Source organism: Salmo salar, chromosome ssa03, assembly GCF_905237065.1.
Source record: "Salmo salar chromosome ssa03, Ssal_v3.1, whole genome shotgun sequence".
NCBI classification, from domain to species: Eukaryota; Metazoa; Chordata; class Actinopteri; order Salmoniformes; family Salmonidae; genus Salmo; species Salmo salar.
In genome coordinates this window covers 45,392,418-45,414,001 of record NC_059444.1, presented here as the reverse complement: position 1 = coordinate 45,414,001, position 21,584 = coordinate 45,392,418, and the positions used below count along the sequence as shown (strand labels likewise).

Below are 21,584 nucleotides of genomic sequence, written 5' to 3'. Positions count from 1 at the left end.
CCAAAGTACGTTCATCTCGAGGAGACAGAACTCCTTCCTGAGCGGTATGACGGTTTTATGCTCCCATGGTGTTTATACTTGGGCACTACTGTTTGCACAGATGAACGTGGTACCTTCAGGCATGTGGAAATTGCTCCCAAGGATGAACCAGACTTGTGGTGTACAATTATTTTCAGAGTTCTTGGCTGATTTCTTTTGATTTTCCCATGATGTCAAGCAAAGAGGCACTGAGTTTGAAGTTAGGCCTTGAAATACATCCACAGGTACACCTCCAATTGACTCAAATGATGTCAATCAGAAGCTTCTAAAGCCATGACATCATTTTCTGGAATTTTCCAAGCTGTTTAAAGGCACAGTCAACTTAGTAGATGTAAACTACTGACCCACTGGAATTGTGATACAGTGAATTATAAGTGAAATAATCTGTCTGTAAACAATTGTTGGAAAAATGACTTGTGTCATGCACAAAGTAGATGTCCTAACCAACTTGCAAAAACTATAGTTTGTTAACAAGAAATTTGTGGAGTGGTTGTAAAACGAGTTTTAATGACTCCAACCTAAGTATATGTAAACTTCCGACTTCAACTGTAGTACATTTAGTACGATTCAACTCAAGCTTTTACATAGCATTAGATTGTAACAAAACCATTTTGCCCCAACAGGAGTGCTGCACAAGTCACATAATAAGTTGCAATAATAGTGTTTAAGATGATTTTTAAATGACTACCTCATTTCTGTACCCCACACATACAGATAATTTTAAGGTCCCTCAGTTGAGCAGTGAATTTCAAACACAGATTCAACCACAAAGACCAGGGAGGTTTTCCAATGCCTCGCAAAGGGCACCTATTGGTAGATGGGTAAAAAAATAAGCAGACATTGAATATCCCTTTGAGCATGGTGCAGTTAATAATAACGCTTTGGGTGGTGTATTAATACAACCAGTCACTACAAACATACAGGCACCATTCCTAACTCCATTGCCAGAGATGAAGGAAACCGCTCTGGGATTTCACCATCAGACCATGGATGTATCATGGTCTGATAAACACCGCTCTAGCTCTGCCATCTTTTACCGCAGATGCGGAAGTGCGACATCGGCGGATGCAGTAGATCAGTGGTTCCCAAACTTTTTATAGTCCCGTACCCCTTCAAACATTCGACCTCCAGCTGTGTACCCCCTCCAGCACCAGGGTCAGCTGTTGCGCAAATGTTGTTTTTTGCCATCATTGTAAGCCTGCCACACACACAATATAACATTTAATAAACATAAGAATGAGTGTGAGTTTGTCATATACATATAAAACCTTATTTGTTCATCGAAAAGTGTTAACTCACCACAGGTTAATGAGAAGGGTGCGCTTGAAAGGATGCCCATAACTCTGCAATGTTGGGTTGTATTGGAGAGAGTCTCAGTCTTAAATCATTTTCCACACACAGTCTGTGCCTGTATTTAGTTTTCATGCTAGTAAGGGCTGAGAATCCACTCTCACATAGGTACGTGGTAGGGCTGGGCGATATATATATAGTGTGACGATAGACGTTTTTCTATCATTTGATATTATGCTCTATCGTTTATTTCGTTGTGTTGCAAATCACACTATTTAAGGCAATATTTTTCAGGCAATTGGACAATATGCCAGGTGGAAGGAAATTTGCAACACAAACAAACATGGAGGAGAGTGAACGTGACACAGAGCAGGGAGACACGGAGCTCGTACCTAGGGCTGGTAAATCATACCGTATTTTATGATTTACCGGTATTGATGCAGGGACCGGTTTGGGTTTTTACTTTACCTTCTATACCAGTATTTGAATGTTTGGTTTGTTAAATGTGATTCGCCATACGTAATGTTAATCTTCATAGTTTACTTCATTACTTGAGTCATCTCTCTCCGCTGTTTCTCTCCGTGCCACTTTCCACACAGACCTAGCCACGCCCCCTGTCACTCAAGGAGCGCATTTGATGTTCCTCAACCACGAGACACTTGCGTTCAGTCTGCATGGGCAATGCAGCACATGCAACAATGTTGATGACAAACATGCTGTTTTCACTTTGCTTCTTAACATGAATACACTAGCGTTCTATAATGACACTAGTAGTTTGTGTTTCTTACATCAGCAAACAGCTACTTTGTCTTTTCTTAGCAAGTTGCCCTAAATCTTGTGAGACGCTAATTGTTAGCCGATAATGCTAATAGCTAGCTAGCTAGTAAATGTACTGAGTAAGAGCAAACGTAGCTAGCTAATACAGCCTGATAATACCACTGATGGTGTAGACCTAAATCAGCATGTTGTTTGTACAACAGTATCTTCTTAATCAAAAGAGGAATATGCAAAGCAAGAATATGTTAGCTGCATTAAGTAGCTAAGAGAAAATAAATCTTATAGGGTACCCTAGGAAACGCTTATCAACACTTTACTTCCTACCCTGTCACAATAACTTCTCCCTGGCATTTCCATTCGTTGTCATATCAAACACTGTATTCAAAGTGCCCACTATTATATTCTGACCATATAATTAGAATAGTCATTCTATTTCCATATTCCAACAGTTTTGCTCTAATTCGCAAGTCAAATCGCAAGTCCTAGATTATTTACCCATAACGTCCAGCCCTACGTGGCAGTATGGAAATTCTCAATTGAGCAGTGGTGTAAAGTACTTAAGTAAAAATACTTGAAAGTACTACATGTCGTTTTTTGGTATCTGTACTTTACTATTTTTATTTTTCACAACTTTTACTTTACTACATTCCTAAAGAAAATACTGTACTTTTTACTCCATACATTTTCCCTGACACCTAAAAGTACTGGTTACATCTCGTTACAGGACAGGAAAATGGTTCAATTCACACACTTGTCAAGAGAACATCCCTGGTCATCTACTGTCTCTGATCTGGAGGACTCACTAAACACAAATGCTTTGTTTGTAAATGATGTCTGAGTATTGGAGTGCGCCCCTGGCTATCCGTATATTTAAAAAAAGAAAAATTGTGCCATCTGCTTGGCTTAAAATGAGGAATTTGAAATGATTTATACTTTGCCTTTTGATACTTAAAGTATTTGGTTTTAAATATACTTAACTTTTACTCAAGTAGTATTTAAATGGGTGACTTGCACTTTCACTTGAGTAAATGTTCTATTAAGGTATCTTAACTTTTACTCAACTATGACAATTGGGTACTTTTTCCACCTCTGCAACTGAGTGCAGGAAATGCAGAAATGATAAAAGTGCTGAAACTTGTTTTGGTTGAAGTTGAATTGAACAGTAGAAAACAATCAGAACGGAGAAAGACTTGAAATCACTTAGAATGTGTGTGTTGCCACCCTAGGATCCCTCACCACTCATAAAGCAAACGTAGAACTTTTATTATTCAAAAACTAAAAATACCGTCAAATACCGTCATACTGTCCAATTGTTTAAAAAATACCGTGATAAAATATTTTGGCCATGTCGCCCAGCCCTACTCGTACCTAAAAGAGGGGCTACTTCTGTCGCATGGACGTGGTTTGGGTATGAAAAGTCTGACACGGACCAGAAAACCGTCCTCTGCAAAATATATATAACCTCTTTTTCCACCTACGCAAGAATCATGTGAAACAGTACGGAGAGTCACGGATGAGACCCAAAAAAGTAAAGTCGAGCGCTCAAAACAAACCCCCGACTCAGATGTTGCAAGAGGCTTTTGCCCGCGACACACCATATGGCAAAGAATCACGAAGACGGAAGGAGAAAACAGCTGCCGTTACAACTTACATCTGCAAAGACATGGTCCCAATTTACACAGTCGAGAAATGGGGGTTTTGTGAGTTGGTGCTAACACTCAACCCAAGGCACCAAATGCAAATTGATGTGACACAAACTCAGCAAAAAAAGAAACATCCTCTCACTGTCAACTGCGTTGATTTTCAGCAAACTTAACATGTGTAAATATTTGTATGAAGATAAGATAACAACAAACTGAACAAGTTCCACAGACGTGACTAACAGAAATGGAATAATGTGTCCCTGAACAAAGGGAGGGTCAAAATCAAAAATAACAGTCAGTATCTGGTGTGGCCACCAGCTGCATTAAGTACTGCACTAGATTTGCCAATTCTTGCTGTGAGATGTTACCCCATTCTTCCACCAAGGCACCTGCGAGTTCCAGGACATTTCTGCCGAGGAACGGCCCTAGCCCTCACCCTCCGATCCAACAGGTCCCAGACGTGCTCAATGGGATTGAGATCCGGGATCGTCGCTGGCCAAGCAGAACACTGACGTTCCTGTCTTGCAGGAAATCACACACAGAACGAGCAGTATGGCTGGTGGCATTGTCATGCTGGAGGGTCATGTCAGGATGAACCTGCAGGAAGGGTACCACATGAGGGAGGAGGATGTCGTCCCTGTAACGCACAGTGTTGAGATTGCCTGTAATGACAACAAGCTCAGTCCGATGATGCTGTGACAGACCACCCTAGACCATGACGGACCCTCCACCTCCAAATCGATCCCGTTCCAGAGTACAGGCCTCGGTGTAACGCTCATTCCTTCGACGATAAACACGAATCCGACCATCACGCCTATTGAGACAAAATCACAACTCGTCAGCGAAGAGCATTTTTTGCCAGTCCTGTCTGGTCCATTGACGGTGGGTTTGTACCCATAGGTGAAGTTGTTGCCGGTGATGTCTGGTGAGGACCTGCCTTACAACAGGCCTACAAGCCCTCAGTCCAGCCTCTCTCAGCCAATTGCGGACAGTCTGAGCACTGATGGAGGGATTGTGCGTTCCTGCTGTAACTCGGGCAGTTGTTGTTGCCATCCTGTACCTGTCCCGCAGGTGTGATGTTCGGATGTACCGATCCTGTGCAGGTGTTGTTACACGTTGTCTGCCACTGCGAGGACGATCAGCAGTCTGTCCTGTCGCCCTGTAGCGCTGTCTTAGGCATCTCACAGTACAGACATTGCAATTTATTGCCCTGGTCACATCTGCAGTACTCATGCCCCCTTACAGCATGCCTAAGGCATGTTCACGCAGATGAGCAGGGGCCCTGGGCATCTTTCTTTTGGTGTTTTTCCAGACTCAGTAGAAAGGTCTCTTTAGTTTCCTAAGTTTTCATAACTATGACCTTAATTTCCTACCGTCTCTAAGCTGTTAGTGTCTTAACGACCGTTCCAAAGGTGCATGTTCATTAATTGTTTATGGTTCATTGAATAAGTATGGGAAATAGTGTTTAAACTCTTTACAATGAAGATCTGTGCAGTTATTTGGATTTTTACAAATTATCTTTGAAAGACAGGGCCCTGAAAAAGGGATGTTTATTTTGTTTTGTTTATTAATGTCAAAATAACATGCAAAACAGGCAAGCTCCCAAACAATATATATGTATGTCTATATTTATTTTGTTTTCAACTATAGTTGAAGTGTTTTCTATTTACCTTTTTAGATTTTCTACATGAATATTTTGTCACATGCTTAATTGAACATTTGCACAAAGGTTCTAAATAAAAGGAGAAATAATCAAATATGAGTAAGTACCTTTTATTTCTTGAGTATAATTCCAAAAGTAATACGAAATAGGCCTTTACGTGGTCATTTTATATAAACTATTTATTCATTGAATTTACATAAAATGTGCTATATCGTGATATGCATCGTATGAAATGACTTATAATTGGGATATGAGATTTTGGCCATATCGCCCAGCCCTAGTACGTGCTTGCAAAGGGCATCAGTGTCTTAACAGAGCGATTTGCCAAGGCAGGATACTCTGAGCGCAGCCCAATCCATTTTCAAAGATCCACTTGTTGCAATTTCGATGAGGCTCTCTTGTTCAGATATTGGTAAGTGAACTGGAGGCAGCGCATGAAAGGGATAATGAATCCAGTTGTTTGTGTCGTCCGTTTTGGGAAAGTACCTGTGTAATTGAGCACCCAGCTCACTCAGGTGCTTCGCTATATCACATTTGACATTGTCCGTAAGCTTGAGTTCATTTGCACACAAAAAAAATCATACAATGATGGAAAGAGCTGTGTGTTGTCCTTGGTAATGCAGACAGAAAAGAGCTCCAACTTCTTAATCATACCCTCAATTTTGCCCCACACATTGAATATAGTTGCTGAGAGTCCCTGTAAGACAAGGGACTCAGACAAGTGAAAATTATGGTCAGTTAAAGAAAACTTTAAGCTTGTCTCTGTGTCAATACTTTGCCCCTTGATAACCAGCGCACTTCTGTATGTTGTAAAACCGTTACATGGTCGCTGCCCATATCATTGCCTAATGCAGAAAATACACGAGAGTTCAGGGTCCTTGCTTTAACAAAGTTAACCATTTTCACTGTAGTGTCCAAAATGTCTTTCAAGCTGTCAGGCATTCCCTTGGCAGCAAGAGCCTCGTGGTGGCTGGTGCAGTGTACCCAGGTGGCGTCGGGAGCAACTGCTTGCACGCGCATTACCACTCCACTATGTCTCCCTGTCATGGCTTTTGCGCCATCAGTACAGATAAACACATCTTGACCACCAAAATCCATTCGATGTCACAAAGCTGTCCAGTATTTAAAAAATATCCTCTCCTGTTGTCCTGATTTCCAGTGGTTTGCAGAAGAGGATGTCTTCCATAATTGACCCCCCATAACGTAACTGTGCCAGGCCTACCACGTCTGTTGACTCATCCAGCTGTAACGCATATAATTCACTGGCTTGTATGCAAAGCAGTAATTGTTTCCAAACATCTCCTGCCTTGTCACTGATGTGTTGTCAAACAGTGTTGTTTGATGAAGGCATTGTCTGTATATTTTTTGGTGCCTTTTCCCCCTGCATTGTCCCAGCCATATCCGCGGCAGCAGGAAGAATGAAGTCCTCCACAATAGTATGGGGCTTGCCTGTCCTAGCCACTCGGTAGCTCACCATATAAGACGCTTCTAGCCCCTTCTTATTAATGGTATCTGTTGCTTTTATACATGTCTTACTACTTGAAAGTCGTCTTTATTCTCATTCAAAAAACTCCTATGGCTTATTTTTCAAATGGTCATATTTCGTTTCTAAATGTCTGCGCAAGAGTGAAGGTTTCCCGTCAGAGAGTAACGGTTAATGTGATTGGATGTTAATTATTTGACTAGGCTACCTGTATTGTACTGTTTGAAAATATGAAGAATTTTTGTAATTTGTAAAAATGTTTTCAAAGGTGAATAACGTTTTTATTTGGCGTACCCCCGACAGCGCGTACGCCCCCCAGTCTGAGAATACATGCGGTAGATTAAGACACATCCAAAAAAAACATATCTCCTAAACTGTCGGATTTCGACAGGGATATTTTTTTTAATGCAAATTAGATTTCCGCAGGGCCGTGGAAATCGACTCTACGGGTTTAAATACATTTTAATCCCACTTGTAACACAACAAAATGTGGAAAAAGTCAAAGGGTGTGAATACTTTCTGAAGGCACTATGTTTTAACAAGCAAACAAGAGTGCAAGACCAGCCAAAAGTCAGCCGGTTAGCTCCCTCTGTTGGCTCCAGGGTGAGTGTGAGGAGGGATATAGCAGGAAATAGCTAACACACACAAACACACAGAGAGACAGACACTTACCTCTACCAGGCATGAACTCAAATCGGATGTCGTTCAGTTCTTTCTTAAAGTTCCTGGGAAGAGCAGAGTTAGAACTGGTTAGGAGGAGGGCAGGACATTCAGGTTAGGCGGTGTTAACCATTGTCCAATTGTGATTATCTACTCATAAAACATTGTGATATACCCCTATTGGCCAACACTTTTTGTTATATAAATAAAACAACCCAACTAAAAAAACAGAGTTGGGCTATGGCGCGAAATCGGATGCTACAACTGGACGAAACATGACAAAATATAATGTTGAAAGCCTGGACAGATACTAAGTGTAGGCAAATATTTTGTAATATTCCTTTCTGGTGGAGGAGCTTGGGCATGGAACAGGTTTGTGTGTGCGTCTGTGTGGCACGCACATGACGGAGCAAAGTGACAGTCAACTGATGAGGAATGGGCGGTCTTGCCGTAGTGAATTAGGTTATAAATCATGGGCTGGATAGAAACAAAGTCTGCCGTCTTCAGAACTGGATAATAATTGCTTAATTTGCCTCATCCTCGTTTGTTCAACTTCTCATAAAGCTGTGATTGAGAACGTTATGGGGCTATTTCACTTCCACTGGTCCAACGGCAGACAATAACCCCAAAGACACATGAAAATCTACAAAGAAATGATTAAGTGACCACAAAAATCAACATTTTGCAATGGCAATCTCAGTCTCCAGACTTGAACCCCATTGAAAACCCGTGGTTTGAATTGAAGAGGGCAGTCCATGCTGGGAGACGAAGGATATCGAGAATCTGGAAAAATGGTCTAAGGGTTCAATGTGTTTTCCAATCTCATAAGCCATTTTAGAAATAGGCGCAGTGTCGTTACCCTCACAAGGACAGAGTTCAACAGTATCAAAAACAAAAGTGTCAATAAATTTGACCCCTATCTTAAGTAGTTTTATTAAACAAAATCTGAGCAATTGTATTAGTATAAAATATCATTTTCAAAGGTTTTATACATTCTTTTTTGCTTATCTTTGTCAATAATTTTAGACCCCATTGTATATAAAAAAAAGATTAATAGGTTTAGGCTATAAGGACAGACAGAGAGAGAGACAGAATATTTTCTGACATTTTGGACTGCTTTGGCATTCTGTACACAACATATTTATTGAAATAGGCTATAGCAAAAAGGAATAAGAAAATGAGTCAGTATGTCACTCGTGTGCTGCCCTGCTGGTACGCTTCACTCGGTCAGTGTTTCTGAATCCTTTCTGAATAGGCTGGGGGAGATGTGGAGAGCGATTATGACCTCACACCATCGTAAATTAGAAGGCAGCAGTCCAACTCCATTCTGTGGAGCGTCTGTGTTTTAGGAAGAGTTTACAGCCCAAAACTACAGAACATTAGAATGAATAGACTTTGGGACAATATATTTCATCAGCCAAAATGGTGGTAATAATGATAGATGGAATATGAAAATAAATGTTGTTTTTGTTATATTATCAAAAGTTAAGTGACGACGTTATAACGAAAACATTAACTTCAGGAGATTTCATAATATGTATGTTTACATACTGTGCGTTGTGTAGAAAATATCCAGATCAAAGAGAATGTTTTTGAAAAGATGAACTGTGAATATAGTTGTCTAAACTATATCAGAGTGATATCCTGATACCTTGTAATGAGCTATGCCCCAGGGAGCCCAGAGAGCAACCTTGCCTTGTAACGAGCTACGCCCCAGGGAGCCCAGAGAACAACCTTGCCTTGTAACGAGCTACGCCCCAGGGAGCCCAGAGAGCAACCTTGCCTTGTAACGAGCTACGCCCCAGAGAGCATGCCATAAAGACAGAAACGCCCCTTTGTGACCCGAGGGTAAAAAACTTGTGAGGTAAGAATTTACAAAGAGACTAAAACGGAGCACAGCTGCAGCGTCATCTAAGATAGTCGCGACCCCACAAACGCAGCTATTGTAAGAATATGTTGAATATAAATACACAATGCAGAGACAGAGGACGAGTGATCAAAAGGACGAGAAGTCAATATAGAGTAATAACGACAGATATCAATCAACATAATAAACTGACTGTCATCAGAGTAGTGCAGTTCCGAGAGAAACCAACAACATTATTTGGAAGAGAGACCTGGTATATGTCATTATTGTGGGATTTCTGCTCACTGGCAACAAGACTTTCAGAAAAGAAAACGTATTCTCGTGAGAAGTGGCCAGGAGAAGAAGGGTCCGTCTAAGGGAAAATGGAAATGTGACAACAGCCCCAACGACACAATGCTGTTGCAGAAATTCAAGAAGCTCTCTCTGGATCAGCAGCAGAATTTGCTGGATGCCGTTGAGGTAAACTAACATCCCATCTCAGCTGGTGTACATATGAACAGAGTTTGCTGGATGCTGTGGAGTTAAACTAATAGATCCCTCTTACGTCCCATCTCAGCTGGTGTACATATGAAATCAACTAATAGACCCCCCCCTTACGTCCCATCTCAGCTGGTGTACATATGAAATCAGATGGAATATATGTGAACATGATGGTTAACAACTTTGGCAGTAGATTGTTTAGTAGATACGGGTGCTGAAGTCACTGTATTGCCCATATCTTATGTTAAACATATATGTCCTCAGTACACGGGCAAGAAGATGAGAGCAGCAGGAGTCGGGGGGAAGACATATGAAACAAACCAAAGCATTATCAATTTCTATTGGTCCAATGAAGATTGATGCAGGAATCTACAGTTCAGAACCATGCTATTTGGACTATGAAGAAAAATGTGTGTGGAACTTTGGATATGGAACCAGTGCGATTGACAGGTGTTGCCCCAGCTTGCACAAAACAATATCCCATTAGCAAGGAAGCTATGGACGCTACTAAAGTAGTGACTAAAGATCTATGGGGCATGGGTATAGTTGAAGACACCATGTAATCCAGCTACTCTGATGTATCCTATAGATACCACATTACTTGAACACAACTGGTGTGAGTTGTTTTGGATATGCTCTCTGATGGGTTTAGAGTCATCCGTTGGAAATCCCTGAGTTTATCTTATACACAGACAGTTCAAGCATTGTGGAGGTGGGTGAGAGGCAGGCTGGGTACCGTAATTTCCGGACTATAAGCCGCAACTTTCTTCCCACGCTTTGAACCTCACGGCTTAAACAATGACGTGGCTAATATGGATTTTTACCGCTTTCAAATTTTTTCTCTCCAAAAAAACACATTCTGTGACGTGCTCAGTTTTTTGGCGGCATGAAGCTTTCATTAGACCAATGAAATTGCCGAACGGGTTACGGTCAAACAACTTTTTTGTTTACGGTTTAGATTAAATCGAGCGCTCTCAAACTTCCCACCATTCTGATTACGGTAGTCATTTTGTCACCCTCATCATGGCAAAGACACAGAGAAATGCATATGATGCAGCTTTCAAGTTGAAGGCGATTGATCTGGCTGTTGGAAAAGGAAATAGAGCTGCTGCACGGGAGCTTGGTCTTAATGAGTCGATGATAAGACGTTGGAAACAGCAGCGTGAGGAATTGACTCAGTGCAAAAAGACAACTAAAGCTTACTGCCAATTTTTTATTTTTTGTTACAAGCCGTGTTTCGTTAAAGCCTGTGTAAAGTTCATTTGTTTCAATGTACCGGTAGGCACCTGCGGCTTATAGACATGTGCGGCTTATTTATGTTCAAAATAAATAAAAACATTTAATTCAGTGGGTGCGGCTTATATTCAAGTGCGCTCAATAGTCCGGAAATTACGGTAGTTACTACAATGGACAATGTGATAATACCAGGCACGTTAGATTTGAGAACAGCAGACGTTCCCTTTATGATTGACACAATGCTTAACTATTGCATGCAACTATCTAATGCAGTAGGGGAAGCAGACAGACAAGTAAAAGAGACGTGGGGAATAACTCCCGAGGGGGGACATGACGTAGTACCAGGACAGTGGGTGATGGCAAAAAAAAATATGTAACAGATACATTAGGACCAAAATGGGAAGGTCCTTATCAAGTTTTGCTCATAACGAGGTCAGCAGTAAAAGTCCAGGGAAAATCACGATGGATACATGTTATTCAATGCAAGGTTGTCCATGTTGATGACAAAGCGGAGCCTGGAGAATAAAGAACTGATTGATTAGGAATTGGGGGCTAATATTATCGTCTTGTAGATAATACTTGTTTTGTGTGAGTTTCCTCCTAGTACAGGATGTGGTAGGAATCATAAGGGACATCATCATTACACCTGTTAATACTTATTTTCTATAACTTTGTTTGAAATCCATTTCTTATTGTAACAGCAAGTACAATATGCCCTTTGTGTTTTATAGAAATGCAAGGTGATTAATGTGAATGATTTTATGCTTACTGCTGTTTTTTTATACAGTCTATTTTTTTGTGTTTATTGTTTTCTAAAAACACATTTTAAGTACATGTATTTTTTAAATGGTCTAGGGGGAGTGTAAGAATATCTCGAAGATAAATACACAAGACAGAGAGAGAGGACGAGAGGTGAAAAGAATGAGAAGTCAGAGTAATTAAGGGAAATAGTGTTTTTTCTGTAATAAGGAATTATTGATCAACGGTTCAGAGACATGGAAGGAATATGTCTTCTGTAATAGGATACTTGTTATTTGGCCATTGGCTAGTTTTATTGCAAGGAATTCTAAATTGGTCAACCACAGACTAGTGCTGGGTTATAAAACGACATGCTGTCCCTTTGTTCTGTAGAGAGAGTCACAGGCGAGAACCAGAGGAGAGAATCACTGAGGACAGGGGAGAATGACCATCTACCTCCCCGTATGATTTGTCCTCTTCGAATAAACCTATTTTCCTCTCCCTGATTTGCTTTGGAGTTTGTGTTATTGAAGACCAAGAGAAAGGAAAGTGTGACTTTGTGTGGCCAATCAAAGACTTACACCCGGTAACGAAGGAGTGCCACCATCGGAGAAGTTAGTTAAACCTAAGCGGAACTCGGTCCACGAAGAGTATTCACCCCCAGGGTTTCCGTTAGCTGGTAATAACCAGCGTTTGCCCCTCCCAAACAATGCATTTTAGACTATTCATTGATTGAAAAACCAGTCGATGTAGCACGAGAGCTGCTGAAACAGCTCAAACAGCTATTTGTTGCTTCTGGAGTGAAACATGTACTTTAAAATAAGCCCAATCATTGTGCAACAATTCTAAAAAGGCAAAAAAAAATGGCCACAATAAAAATAGCTATTTTTATTTCTCAACTGGTAATTGAAGCGCAATTCCCATTCAAGTGTATAGGAAACTAGGCAGGCTTCAGTGCATCACACCACTTTGCAATGAGCTGGAGGCAGTATGCATTTTGAAAACATATAGTTAATTGCTTCAAATCTAAACATTTTACTAAATATTATTTGGCATGTCTTAGCTTCCTTCAAAGTATTTTAGCCAAAATCCAACCAAACATGCAGACAATTATTTTATAAAGACTTTCACATGCCATTGAAACCAGGAAGCTTGTTCTCCCATGTTACATTGGTTTTCAAATTAACTTTCTTCCATTGTCCAGTAGCCAAAGGCACAATCCTAGTCATATTAGCAACCCTGCAGGTTGATGATAATCCTAGTCATATTAGTAACCCTGTTAGTTGATGATAATCCTAGTCATATTAGCAACCCTGCTAGTGGATGATAATCCTAGTCATATTAGTAACCCTGTTAGTTGACGATAATCCTAGTTATATTAGCAACCCATGTTAGTTGATAATCCTCGTCATACTAGTAACCCTGCTAGTTGATGATAATCCTAGTTATATTAGCAACCCATGTTAGTTGATAATCCTAGTCATACTAGTAACCCTGCTAGTTGATGATAATCCTAGTCATATTAGTAACCCTGCTAGTTGATGATAATCCTAGTTATATTAGTAACCCTGCTAATTGACGATAATCCTAGTCATATTAGTAACCCTGCTAGTTGACGATAATCCTAGTCATATTAGTAACCCTGTTAGTTGACGATAATCCTAGTCATATTAGTAACCCTGTTAGTTGACGATAATCCTAGTCATATTAGTAACCCTGTTATTTGACGATAATCCTAGTCATATTAGTAACCCATGTTAGTTGACGATAATCCTAGTCATATTAGTAACCCTGCTAGTTGATGATAATCCTAGTCATATTAGTAACCCTGCTCGTTGATGATAATCCTAGTCATATTAGTAACCCTGCTCGTTGATGATAATCCTAGTCATATTAGTAACCCTGCTAGTTGATGATAATCCTAGTCATATCAGTAACCCTGCTAGTTGATGGTAATCCTAGTCATATTAGCAACCCTGCTAGTTGATGATAATCCTAGTCATATTAGCAACCCTGCTAGTTGATGATAATCCTAGTCATATTAGCAACCCTGCTAGTTGATGATAATCCTAGTCATATTAGCAACCCTGCTAGTTGATGATAATCCTAGTCATATTAGCAACCCTGCTAGTTGATGATAATCCTAGTCATATTAGTAAACCCTGCTACTTGATGATAATCCTAGTCATATTAGTAACCCTGCTAGTTGATGATAATCCTAGTTATATTAGCAACCCATGTTAGTTGATGATAATCCTAGTTATATTAGCAACCCATGTTAGTTGATAATCCTAGTCATACTAGTAACCCTGCTAGTTGATGATAATCCTAGTTATATTAGCAACCCATGTTAGTTGATAATCCAAGTCATACTAGTAACCCTGCTAGTTGTTGATAATCCTAGTTATATTAGTAACCCTGCTAGTTGATGATTATCCTAGTTATATTAGTAACCCTGCTAGTTGATGATAATCCTAGTTATATTAGTAACCCTGTTAGTTGATGATAATCCTAGTCATATTAGTAACCCTGCTAGTTGATGGTAATCCTAGTCATATTAGTAACCCTGCTAGTTGATGATAATCCTAGTCATATTAGTGGTGTGGGGGCTGTGCTTTGGCAAAGTGGGTGGGGTTATATCCTGCCTGTTTGGCCCTGTCCGGGGGTATCATCGGATGGGGCCACAGTGTCTTCTGATCCCTCCTGTCTCAGCCTCCAGTATTTATGCTGCAGTAGTTTATGTGTCGGGGGGCTAGGGTCAGTCTGTTACATCTGGAGTATTTCTCTTGTCTTATCCGGTGTCCTGCGTGAATTTAAATATGCTCTCTCTAATTCTCTCTTTCTGTCTTTCTCTCGGAGGACCTGAGCCCTAGGACCATGCCTCAGGACTACCTGGTATGATGACTCCTTGCTGTCCCCAGTCCACCTGGCCGTGCTGCTGCTCCAGTTTCAACTGTTCTGCCTGCGGCTATGGAACCCTGACCTGTTCACCGGACGTGCTTGTTGCACCCTCGACAACTACTATGATTATTATTATTTGACCATGCTGGTCATTTATGAACATTTTAACATCTTGACCATGTTCTGTTATAATATCCACCCTGCACAGCCAGAAGAGGACTGGCCACCCCTCATAGCCTGGTTCTCTCTAGGTTTCTTCCTAGGTTTTTGGCCTTTCTAGGGAGTTTTTCCTAGGGAGTTTTTCCTAGCCACCGTGCTTCTTTCACATGCATTGCTTGCTGTTTGGGGTTTTAGGCTGGGTTTCTGAACAGCACTTTGAGATATCAGCTGATGTACGAAGGGCTATATAAATAAATTTCATTTGATATTAGTAACCCTGCTAGTTGATGATAATCCTAGTCATATTAGTAACCCTGCTAGTTGATGATAATCCTAGTCATATTAGTAACCCATGTTAGTTGATGATAATCCTAGTCATATTAGTAACCCTGCTAGTTGATGAAAATCCTAGTCATATCAGCAACCCTGCTAGTTGATGAAAATCCTAGTCATATCAGCAACCCTGCTAGTTGATGATAATCCTAGTCATATCAGCAACCCTGCTAGTTGATGATAATCCTAGTCATATCAGCAACCCTGCTAGTTGATGATAATCCTAGTCATATCAGCAACCCTGCTAGTTGATGATAATCCTAGTCATATCAGCAACCCTGCTAGTTGATGATAATCCTAGTCATATCAGCAACCCTGCTAGATGATGATAATCCTAGTCATATCAGCAACCCTGCTAGTTGATGATAATCCTAGTCATATCAGCAACCCTGCTAGTTGATGATAATGCTAGTCATATTAGCAACCCATGTTAGTTAATGATAATCCTAGTCATACTAGTAACCCTGCTAGTTGATGATAATCCTAGTCATATTAGTAACCCTGCTAGTTGATGATAATCCTAGTCATATTAGTAACCCTGCTAGTTGATGATAATCCTAGTCATATTAGTAGCCCTGCGAGTTGATGATAATCCTTGTCATATTAGTAACCCTGCTAGTTGATGATAATCCTAGTCATAGTAGTAACCCTGCTAGTTGATGCATATTTAGATCTCCCCTCTCAACATTTCTAAAGGATATTTCCATCTATCACATGAAACACATGGTGTTCTCTCATTAATTGCATTATGGAACGAACATTCGCACGTAGCCTACTGCCCTGTGCGCATTGCTGTGCTTATGTGAGAAAATAAATGATCAACATTTTCTGATCTGTTGCATGAGCCTCATTGCTTTTTTATGTTTTGGGGATGTAGCCTAGTCGTATGTATTTGGACTATCGTCTGTTTGGAATAGGCTACTTCTTTCTCGCACATAACAACAAGCTGACCAATAGAATTGGTAAGGTTCTCTACTATGGGTGATAGTAGATTAATATACAGTACGCTAGCGATTTTGCTATTCGTTACTCGTCTTGTTGGCTGAGGAAAAGTACATGTCGGCAGTTATTCTAACATAGGCGGCACATGGGTTTCAAGTATGGGGAAGATAATTTCCACCATAAAAATGTACATTTACATTTTAGTCATTTAGCAGACGCTCTTATCCAGAGCGACTTACAGTGGTGAATGCATACATTTCATACATTTTTTTTTTTTTTTCTGTGCTGGCCCCCCGTGGGAATCGAACCCACAACCCTGGTGTTGCAAACACCATGCTCTACCAACTGAGCTACAGGGAAGGCTACCTTTATAATAAAGCATTCCATGCATCCTCACATTTGCAGATTTATGTAAAATAGCCTAATATTCCTAATGTGGTGATTAGATTGGATGGTCATAATTTAGGACAATAATATAACTCACTGTTCGCAACAACAAAAAAACGTCAAGGCAGTGCGCGTAGTAGCTTAGAGTAGGCCTACGCTATATCAGATAGGAGAAGAAATGCTACGCTTTTTTTGCACAGGAAAATGTTTGCGTTTTTAAAACACATTTTTAACTTTATTTAACTAGGCAAGTCAGTTAAGAACAAATTCTTATTTACAATGACTGCCTACACCGGCTAAACCCGGACGACGCTGGGCTAATTGTGCGTCGCCCTATGGGACTCCCAATCACGGCTGGATGTGATACAGCCTGGAATCGAACCAGGAACTGTAGTGATGCCTTTTGCACTGAGATGCAGTGCCTTAGACCACTGCCACTCGTGATTGCAATTCTATTACACTTTATATGACAGGAGACATTAACAGAATATTTTTTAATAGGACAATTTACTGGGTAGCCTACTCTGCTGACACTGACAAACAGAAACAATAAAAACAACACTGTCTGATCCATTAGGCCTATGAAAAGGGGAGACCCATCTAACCTGGAGGAGGAAATTATTGTCCGAAAACAAACAAAAGTGGCACTGACCCAATGATCAAGACAGTGAACATGCACACTCACCAAGGATATGGCCGATGTTCTCCGCTGGTGCCAATAAGACAGGCTACATTTCCCTCAAATAAGCTGAGAATTTTGATAACTAAAAGACAGATTGGAGTCTTTTCATTGTCTTCTCTTTACAGCAATAGCCATTTGTTTTCAAAACCGTTTTTCCACGATTGTGTATTTTTTTTATATTGCGATATGCTTGGCTGGGTCTCTGCTTTTCACTGACAGTCGCAACTCAACAATCATCTTTTTGGTCCAAATTGAGGGCCCTTCCAGCTGTAGGCTATGTGATTTAAAATAATCTACACCTAATTGTGGGTGGGGGCCCTAATCAGGTTCTGCAACCAATGCATATGGGGGTCTGGTAAATTTCTTAAATGTCCGGTAAATTAAATGCTGCCGGTATAATGTCTGGTGCCACATTTTCCTAACGGAAACAATGTCACCCACCACTGGATGCGTACCTCAACCTCAACACCAGGCTGATGGGGACTTTGGTGGCGGCAGGGTCCTGGGCTACAGCGTCTCCCTGTGTAAGGGTGGCCTCAGCTACTTTGTCGTGCCCTTCCCCTCCAGGACGGAGCGGACTGGGAGAACCATCCTCTGGAAGGAAGATCTGAGGTGGACCAGAGATAAAGAGATAAACTCATGCTGTATCAGAAAGAGATTAATCCACCTTTTAAGGTGAATGTGGTTTTGATTGTCAACCTTATGTGGTAATATTACCAAAGCTACCTTTAAAGGGATACTTTGGGATTGTGGCAATCAAGCCCTTTCTCAACTACCTCAGAATCAGATTAACTCATAGATACCATTTTTTTCTCTGCATCCAGTATGAAGGGAGTTAGAGGTAGTTATGCGAGCCAATGGTAACTAGCGTTAGCGCAATGACTGGAAGTCTATCGTATCTACTAGCATGCTAGCAGTTAGCGCAGTGACTGGAAGTCTACGGGTAACGCTAGTAAGCCACTGCGTTAACGCTAGGCACGCAAAGGCATAAAAATTGTTATCCAATGGTACATCTAACTAAAGGGCTTAATTGCCAAAATCCCAAAGTATCCCTTTAAGATGAAGGCACTAACTATAAGTCACTCTGGATAAGAGTGTCTGCTAAATGACTAAAATGTAAATGTAAAGACGTTTTACACTGTATTCTCTCAGGCCATGAGGCTGTCAGCCCTGGGCTAAGAGCAGTGTGAACGTGGCTATAGATACTTATGCCAAGTCTTACAATGCATTATGACTGCACCATAATGCATTATATACCTGTATGCCTTAAAGTAAGTGTTACCACATTATCTGCATGTCCATACACTTCTTTTGGGGGAGAGCAGATTAAAGAGTTAGATCAGGTCTTTGGCAATAATTCTTCTAATACAATTTCATACAAAACTAAAGCTGACCGGCATCCTATTGTTTCTGCAATTAATAGATAAAAGATTTTTAGGTGTTCTGATTTATATCAACACCAGGGCTTACCTCGATGGATCCATCTCTCACTCTGGGAGACTAGAATGGGATACGACACAAAGATTAACAGACGTCAGAAGAACATGCAATGAAGGTTTTCCCTCCCCCACAGAATAACAGGTTGATTGATTGATTGATTGATTGATTGAGGAGTCCTAGGTGGCATTGAACCACTACAGGACCTAAGGTTACAGCTAGCAGACCTGGGTTCAGATATAATTTAAAATAATCAATATCTGTGCTTGATTGAACTTGCTTGGTACAATGAAAACAATAGAATAGTTGCAAGAGTGTAAACCACTCCAGGCAGACTAGAGCAAACCATAAGGGACGGTTTCCTGGACACAGATTAAACCTAATCCTGGACTAAAAAGCACTTCCGATGAAAATCTCCATTGAGAATGCTTTTTAGTCCAGGACAAGGCTTAATCTGTGTCTGAGAAACCGGCCCTAAAGCTAAGTATTGTAAAGATTTTCAATAGTATTTTAACGTAGGTCTGATGGCTAGGTTAAGGGTAACTAGGTTAGTCTCACCCTTAGAGCTGCCACGGCTGCCTTGCCCTCCTCACTCTCCATATCCAGTTCATCATCACTCCACTCCCACTCTCCGTCTTCTGTCTTGTGGAGACGACCACTGGAGCCAGGCACACGGCGCACCTAAACACAGAATTTTATCTTTAGCATGGCATTGTGTGGTTTTGAGTAAAAAAAGATACCTTGGACCAGTCCCTCGAAATCATGTACAAACTTTTCATATCGTAAAACGATAGACACAAAATGCAATATTTCCCTGCCATACTGTAGGCCTAGACTACTGCTGTACATAGCAGGAAGGAAGTCATTGTGTCAAAGCATGATGTGTCTATGTAGATTCCTGTGTTTGATGCCACTACGTACACTGCCCTGGAATAAGCACTGGGGCCTGTTCAGGAGGCTGTATCGCTGAATAACATTTTTATAGAACTGCATTGTGTAGAACAGCTATGACTGTGTGTCATGTAGAATTCCACTTTGTGAGTAAGGGTTATAATTTTGTTGTCTCGTACCCTTTTGGATCTGTCTCCTATCGATGGACCTTTCTGAAGGAGCTTCTCTTCCAAGTATTCATTATTCTGCATGACAGAGACAGACAAACAGACAAGATTAAATCACATGACAACATGATTCTATTTTTCTTTGCAACAGCAGCCACTCGGACTCCCGAGTGGCGCAGCAGTCTAAGGCACTGCGTCTCAGTGCTAGAGGCGTCACTACAGACACCCTGGTTCGAATCCAGGCTGTATCACAACCAGCCGTCATTGGGAGTCCCATAGGGCGGCGCACAATTGACCCAGCGTCATCCGGGTTTGGAAGGTGTAGGCCGTATGTGTTCTTAACTGACTTGCCTAGTTAAATAAAAAGAATAATATTTGTCAAAGGTACTAACATATTACGTAAAGTGGTAAAGTGGTTGTTCCACTGGATATCATAAGGTGAATGCATCAATTTGTATGTCGCTAAATGACATAAATGTAAATACGGATGCACATACACAATGTACAAAACATTAGGAACAGCCGCTCTTTCCATGACAGACTGACCAGGTGAAAGCTATGATCCCTTATTGATGTCACTTGTTGAATTGACTTCAATCAGTGTAAATAGAAGGGAGGGGACATGTTAAAGAAGGAATTTTAAGCCTTGAGACATCGATTGTGTATGTGTGCCATTCAGAGGGTGAATGGGCAAGACAAAAGATTGAAGTGCCTTTGAACAGGGTATGCTATAAGGTGCCAAGCGCACCGGTTTGAGTGATTCCAGAACTGCAATGCTGCTGGGTTTTTTACGCTGAACAGTTTCCTGTGTGTATCGAGAATGGTCCACCACCCAAAGGACATCCAGCCAACTTGACACAACTGTGGGAAGCATTGGAGTCAACATGGGCCAGCATCCCTGTGGAACGCTTTTGATACCTTAGAGTGTAGAGTGAACAAATTCAGGCTGTTCTGAGGGCAAAACAGGGTGCAACTCAATATTAGGAAGGTGTTCCTAATGTTTTGTACACTCAGTGTATATACAGTATCTGTCTTACCTTTGCTTTAGTGAAGAATTTATGCTTAAGCAGCTCAGCAGCAGTTGGTCTGAAATACAGAGTGAGACAATTCTTTACTACTCTGCAGGACCTTAAACGCACCATGGCAGGAAAATCAGATGAGGGAAGAGAAACCACTCAACAACAAAAAATTGGATTAAGAAAAGTTGAGAGACAGAATAAGATGACTAGGTGAATAATAATAATAATAATATCTGCTTTCTGGTGTGCCATACAAAGGACAATGCTAACTTGGAGAAATTGTGTCACAGTGAAATTAGGTAGCTAACCTGGTTGTAAAACATCTGATTACTAGAATCAGATTTGTTAGATTAGGGTTGAAGCAAAAGCCTGAAGGGGGAAGCTCTCCAGAAATACCCCTGTGCTATACCCATCTCAGGTCAGTTACATAGTCAGGTGGTCCGATGTGACTCAGTTGGTTAGACCGTGGCCTCTGCAACGTCGGGGTAGTAGGTTCAATTCCCACTGGGGCCATATACTAAAATGTATGCAATTACTGTACTGTAAACCACTTTGGATAAAAGCATCTGTTAAATGGCATACATTCTATTATGAGAGGTTGGGATAGTCACCTTTTCTCAGGCTCCTTCTGTAGACACAGAGATATCATCTTCCTGAAGGACTTGCCGTACTTCTTCACCATCTCCTTGTCCTGGATCCCCGTCTCCAAACAGGGAGGGTCATTCTGCAGGGTCAACATCAGCACCTACACACACACACACACGGTTACTACCCACACAACACCAGGTCA

At 40.9% G+C, this 21,584-nt stretch overlaps 1 protein-coding gene across 2 annotated transcripts in view; it reads right to left on the bottom strand.

The window, feature by feature from the left end:
* Positions 1 to 21,584, bottom strand: part of LOC106600551 (serine/threonine-protein kinase OSR1) — a 46,358-nt gene that overhangs the window by 5,875 nt on the left and 18,899 nt on the right. Inside the window, exons 8-14 of one of the 2 annotated variants that reach the window (XR_001327834.2) lie at positions 21,406 to 21,539; positions 20,813 to 20,861; positions 19,788 to 19,853; positions 19,276 to 19,398; positions 18,751 to 18,780; positions 17,722 to 17,887; positions 7,568 to 7,620 (exon numbers count right to left, since the gene is read on the bottom strand). Coding sequence is in view for 1 of the 2 variants with exons in the window: in XM_014191988.2 (XP_014047463.2) it covers positions 7,568 to 7,620; positions 17,736 to 17,887; positions 18,751 to 18,780; positions 19,276 to 19,398; positions 19,788 to 19,853; positions 20,813 to 20,861; positions 21,406 to 21,539 (607 nt within the window). In the remaining variant the exon portion in view is untranslated. The remainder of the gene's footprint in view (positions 1 to 7,567; positions 7,621 to 17,721; positions 17,888 to 18,750; positions 18,781 to 19,275; positions 19,399 to 19,787; positions 19,854 to 20,812; positions 20,862 to 21,405; positions 21,540 to 21,584) is intronic. The other variant, XM_014191988.2, reaches the window with a different exon arrangement.